The sequence below is a fragment of the Morus notabilis genome, unplaced genomic scaffold, assembly GCF_000414095.1.
Source record: "Morus notabilis unplaced genomic scaffold, ASM41409v2 Scaffold332, whole genome shotgun sequence".
NCBI lineage: Eukaryota > Viridiplantae > Streptophyta > Magnoliopsida > Rosales > Moraceae > Morus > Morus notabilis.
The window spans coordinates 299,706-305,787 of record NW_010361195.1 but is presented as its reverse complement, the minus strand read 5'-3'; the positions used below and the strand labels follow the sequence as shown (position 1 = coordinate 305,787).

The 6,082-nt window shown below is 35.8% G+C and overlaps 1 protein-coding gene across 1 annotated transcript; it reads right to left on the bottom strand.

Annotated features, from left to right (window-relative positions):
- Window positions 1-952: 952 nt before the first annotated feature.
- Window positions 953-5,001, bottom strand: LOC21400746 (syntaxin-22). The gene is made up of 7 exons (XM_024165934.1): window positions 4,476-5,001; window positions 3,093-3,186; window positions 2,828-2,967; window positions 2,587-2,661; window positions 1,929-2,086; window positions 1,749-1,849; window positions 953-1,310 (listed from the first exon to the last, which is right to left on the bottom strand). Exons 1-7 carry the CDS (start codon window positions 4,670-4,672, stop codon window positions 1,245-1,247), a joined length of 831 nt encoding a protein of 276 aa, XP_024021702.1. The 5' UTR covers window positions 4,673-5,001; the 3' UTR covers window positions 953-1,244.
- Window positions 5,002-6,082: the final 1,081 nt, after the last annotated feature.

The window sequence follows — 6,082 nt, the reverse complement described above, 5'->3', positions numbered from 1 at the left end:
GAACGAGGCCGAGGCCACGACATAAATAACCAACGATCAATCAAGATTAGACGATTAATAACATACGGTTAAGATTAAGTGAATGTAATCACAAGTGCACCTAAGTGCTTATAAATAGAGGGAATACGCAAGCATTTGTACACCTTTGCCCGGCTTGAGAATTAATAAGAATTAGACTTTGAGGTTTTATTCTATTTTTGAATTCAATTAAGCAAAGTATTATTGTTGTTTGGTGTTTGAGCACTTTTCTACATAAACAATCCCGAACAAGGGACTGGTGATCTTTTTTGGTAAAGAGACTTCGATCATGAAGCTTTCTCTACTATCGAGCGACTCATCGCCCCTACGCGACAAGCAGGCGCAGCTCGGGGATTGACGAGGGGATGCAGAAGATTGTGAGAATGGATCCTTTTCAGCTAGAGCAAAATGAGCTCTATGGAGCCGTTTCGCCTTATTCTCCATACACGAGTCGGATCCACCTCTCAGCATAATACCACGGAGCTCGAAGAGGTAAAAGTACCTCCAAGAGAATGTAAGCAGCTCTTAGAAAGGAGTTATGCACCTTCTATAACCCTTCAAAACAATATTGGAAAAAGACTTTACGAAAGAGCTATAGCAGTTTCATGCTATGATTTGTAATATTTTTAGATTTTTAAAATCTTACAAACAATTGTGTCGATGTGAATGAATCATCCTTCCTCGCCATCCATCCAAATGGATCAGCTAAAGTAGAACATGTAATTCTATTATTGTGAAATTCGTCAACAAAGTAGTTGAAGGGGGAGTACAAAGATTGTGTGAAATTGAGAAAAGAAAAGAATTTGTCCATTTGTAGAAACACGCAAGAACTCTTGAATTGAATGGAGATGAAAAAGAGATGCAACTCCACGTCCTTTGGAAATGGCCAGAAAAACAGGGGACCTTCAATGGAAATTAATTGCACATACCAAAAGAATTATGAATTTTATTATATTACTGAAGTAAAACACCAATTATATAACAAGCCCATAACACAACCTCAAATTCCAAAAAAATCCAACTTATAGAAAAGAACCGGACATCCCACCCCACAACAACCATTCGCACAGGATTCACCATATTATATACTAACTTGGACTAGAAGCGACAAACTGCAATCAAAGCTCGTCCCCTAGGACGGGGACGACACGTCAGACAGATTAGCAAAGACTCCTTCTGTGGTTCAGAAGATTTTGGATTTTCATTCGATTGAATCCCAATCAATCTTACGCTGCAAGTACTATAATAACTATCAGTAGCACGATTCCGAATATCACCAAGAGCAAGCAGGTCTGCAGAAAAACAAATTAAGGCCAAGAATTTCAGACTAGAAAAATTGAAAGGAGCGATATAACAATTTCTGTTGTAACGTTGCAGACTACTGAAATATTTTCACAAGATGCAACAGATTCAGTTATGGAAATGCGTGCTGTTTTCCACCCACACCCACTGATAATAATCACAGACCCATCATAAACTGGATTTGTGAAAAGTCTAGAAATGGAAGGTTAAAGGCTGGATACAGAATAATGAATTTCACCATTGTAAGTGTCCTACTGCCAGTTCTATGATTCTTACCTATGTAATATACAAAGAAACAAAAAACACCTACGGAAGTATGTATTTATATCGCATGTATTGCATTCACATATACATGTCATGAGCAGATGCTATCTACAGAATAGCCTTTACAAGTTGAATTCGATCAGTATCTAGTGTAAATGAATTACCAGAGATGAATTCGATCTTTGGGTCTTCGCAGCCTTTACAAGTTGAGATTTCCCCTGTGCAGTGGCAGCCTGAGCACCCTCAATATTGGATCCAATATCATCTGCAAAATAGATATGCTGGAGATAAGAAAATACAAGCCTCATGAATAATAGTGACATTGAAAGAGAAAACTGACTCACCAATCATCGCACCCTGCTCATGAACTAGCACAGCAAGATCTTTAAAAATTTCATTCACTTCGCCAATTTGCTGCTGGATTTCTTGTATTCCCTGTTCTCGTTCCTCAATTATAGCCTCGTTGAAGACAATTTCATTGTCCAACAGCAAAACCTCCTGTCTGCAGCCAAAATCATTGAAAAACAATAGTGTACAGTTTAACGTCCATCCTCAATAAGAACTTAAAAAACAGTTGGGTGAAGAAAGTACATTTCAATAATCACTTAGATGATTATGATTTATAGAAGCAACAAGCGGAAAGTAGAGATGGTCAACAGTCAACTCTCAATGTATTGGAGAACCAAGAATCCCCATATTTGAAGTTTACCATATTTTTGTGCAACTTCAACGTGGATGACATCACAATGAAAAGGTGCAAAACTTTCAGTTTGGTACTATTCTCTAAAAAGGTTCTTAATATGAGACTTTACTCTTCTTTTTTCTTGTCCAACGTTAAAAGGAATAGGACTCCTAATTCGGTACATTAAGAACAATTTCAGTACCACAAAATATCCAATAATGAGGAATAGCACTCATCAGAACATAGGTAAAGCACGCTGCGGTGGAACAAGTCTCTCTTTATATAACTTGCGCAACAGATAAAATACCAATAGAACTCACCTCCTAGATTCCACAAGAGCAGCACGCTGTTCTGAAGATTTATCTGAATTCAAATCAAGCTCGCTGGCGGTATAGCTGTAAAGAACCAAAATCTTGACGAGTCAAAAATATATAGACACACATACTGGAACTGCCAACAATATGCAAGGAATAAAAATATATTTCCTTCAAATTTCGCTAAATTCAACACAAAAACAATAGGCAAGGATTATACTATGGAAGGCGTTTTGACCAAATTTACCTGGAAGGAAGAACTGCTTGGGGAACAAAAGGAGTATATGCTGTTTCCCTTTCAGCTGCAAGTCGTTGGGCCTTCTGAAATTCTCTTAAGACAGCTTGAAAATCTTTTGCAAGTTTAGCATCTGCAATCTTCTTGCTAGCCTGCAATAAAAGTTGAAAGACGATTAATTCCTCAATGATTAAAATTAAAAGAGAACTTCCGCATCTTGTAGAGAATGTGTGCGTCTATGTAATAAATATATGTGTACATGTGTGGGTGTTCTTACATTAACTTCACCATGATGATCTCTATCACTAGCTTGTTTAAGTTTCTCTGAAGTATCCTTCACCAACTGCCCAATATGTAGCCTTGTCTTGTGCCTGCAAGTTGGCAAAAGTCACATTTAAACTGCTGCAGTGGGACGAATGAATGAATGAATAAGTGGACTGTTTAGTTGACGGCCAGTAGAAAGCAGGATGCACACAGCACAAAATATTAAAGTAATAAAATCGGAAAATAGTATTGCAAGGCTAAACCAACCACCTACAAATAGGACCAAGCAGGAGTAAAGAAAGGGGAGGATAGAGTCCCTAATGCTTAAACTTCTATTTTACTACGTGCACTCATTAGCCTTAGCTAGGCACTCAAGAACTTGCTAATCTCATGTCAAGTGCACAATCAATTGTCTAATCCAAACCAAACCAAACAGATCTTCAATAATCATTTGGTCCACGCAATAACAAAAAGCCCTTCAAGAAACCATAAGATCTTTCTTCTGGATCGGTGTCAGCAGCATGCAGCTTTATCCTAGTGTGCTTTGCAGTCTACATTACATGTTGGGCTATTTGTCACTTCCATCTAATACACAGAAACTCTTCGCCAACAGTAGATGTTTTGTAGCTTCTAGTTTCTACCATGGATCTTAAAAGTTTGAAGAATAGACTTCTATCTTGAAGAATTAATATGAGACATTCACCAAAGTCAATTGAGGTGTCAAACTAACCCAGCTTTAGTGAAGTCAAATGATGAAGTGCTTCTTCTATAACAAGCATACTTTGCGCAATTCTCTATAATTCATCAACTCTTCTTTACTTATATAGGGATTCTGGGAACACCAAAGAAAAGTTTCTTTTGTAGATAGAAAGAGAATATGAATTTCAGAAACAAATTTATTGCAAATGCCTTTAGAAAAAGTCAAAGCAGATAAGTAAATATCAATGAAATTAAAAACACGCCACTGCATAAGAAGTCACAAGTTTTCAAATATGAGAGAGCTAATTGTTGGAAAGAAAATAAAAGGCGAAAAACTCTGCGCACTTTTGAGACTTCCACTGCCATTGCCCATATGTCTAATTCCTCATAACAATTCTCAGAATCAATTGTTATTATTTGCTGAAAACACAATTCTATTGTCTACTCAAAAGCACATTTCGAATCAAATTTTAAAAAATACGTCGAAACTCGAAACGGCTAGCCAAACAAGAACCATATCTCACACAATACACACGATTACCATCTGGAACAAATAGACACCAAAACTATTGAATTCAGCTCTTACAACGACCCAAAAAGGACCAAAATTGGCAATTCGTATTCGTCAGACACAAAAAAACTTAAAAAAGAAAAAACATCAAGAAACAGGATAATCGTCAAGAAAATCGGCACTCACAGCTTCTCGCGGAGCTCGGGGGTGTCTTTGGGGGTACCGAGGGTGTTGACGAGCCTTTGGAAGGTAGAAACCGCGGTGTTGATCTGGAATATTCCAGAAGCCACGGCCTGGGTTGGGTCCTGTCTGCTGCCATTGGAGAGCTCTCGCCTCGAGGAGCCGCCCAAACCCCGCCCAGCTTCCAGATCCCGAAAGCTCATCTCGTCTCGGCTCCGACGAAAATTTTTCCTTAGAAAATTCGAGTTCGAGGATTCCGAGAAAATTCCACGAAAGCCGAGGCCGAGTGTTTGGGTACGAGGATTCGTAAAAACACCCGCTGGCCGCTGCGACGGGATGATTGAGGGTCAGCTAAGCTAGGGCTGAACCAAAAGGGGAAGAGAGAGAAGATCGAGGCGATGATTAAGGAGAGAGAAACAGATTCCAAATTCGATTTCGATTTCGGTGGTAGAGAGAGAAACCGGAAACGAATTGTTTAGAGGGAGAGAGAGAGAGAGGGGGTGAAAGGAAATTTGTTTATTGTGGCGTGGGTGTGGGGACACCGGCCAGGAGACGTCGAGTTTTTTTTTTTTTATTGATTTCATTGGTTTTAATTTAAGCTGACATATAATTTTATATAAAATTTTTTTATTATAATAAAATAATAAAATATGATTATTTTTTAAAAAAAATTATTAAAATAAAATTTTAATTTTAAATTTAAATTAATAAAATAAACAAAATTTTAATCTTTTTAAGAAAAAATACTCAAAAAATAACTGGAATTGAACAGAGAAAAAGAATTACTTGCTGATGGAATAAAAAGTTTGAACTTTGAAGTTTGAACAAAGCGGCAAATGTTTTTTAAAAGAGTTCAGAATTAAATATGAATTTTTTCATATTATTATTGTCGTTGTTATTATTTTTTTATTTGCATATTTTCATTCATTTAAACTGACTTGCCGGCACGTTGATGTGGACCTCTTCGTGGACACGTGTGGAGTGATGACTGGTCCGTTTAATGATGTGTCTGCTTTATATGCGTTGTTGTGGACCTTTGTGGTAATGTAGTAGTGTGGCTGTTCATTGCTTTATTAAAAGCTCAAGTTACGATCCCTTTCCCATGTGTGCTTTGATATAGCAGTTTTTTTCTCTTTTAGAATTTGTTTAATTTTTTTATTTGAGTTTTTAATTTAAGTTAAAATATAATTTTATATGAGAGTTTTTTATTACATAAAAAAATTAAATGTGATTATTTTTAATAATTTTTTACTATAACAAAATTTAAATTTTAAACTCAAATCGGTGAAATGAACGGAACTTTAAAAAACTCACTAATTAAAAATTTACGAGTTGCTGCAAAAAATATTGTTCTATTATATAAAAAGTTAAAAAAATTTATAATATAAGATTAATTTATATATACATATATATAGATATATTTATATAATATTTCGGTTAAAATTTTTTGATAATGTATTATAGTTTTTGTTTTCATTTTTTCTTTTGTTCCTTTTAATTGTAAAATATAAATTTTAAAAAAAATAATAATTAAGAAAGTTGAAAATATTTAATTATATGGAGTGTAGATCAAAGAATTTAGAAGTGGCTATTTTACTTAGTTCTTGGACTTT

Coding starts and splice junctions, on each gene's coding strand:
- LOC21400746 (XM_024165934.1), bottom strand. CDS start 4,672: ATGAGCTTTCGGGATCTGGAAGCTGGGCGGGGTTTGGGCGGCTCCTCG. Junction 2,968..3,092: donor ATCATCATGGTGAAGTTAAT/GTAAGAACACCC, acceptor CTTTTATTGCAG/GCTAGCAAGAAGATTGCAGA. Junction 2,662..2,827: donor CAAGCAGTTCTTCCTTCCAG/GTAAATTTGGTC, acceptor GGTTCTTTACAG/CTATACCGCCAGCGAGCTTG.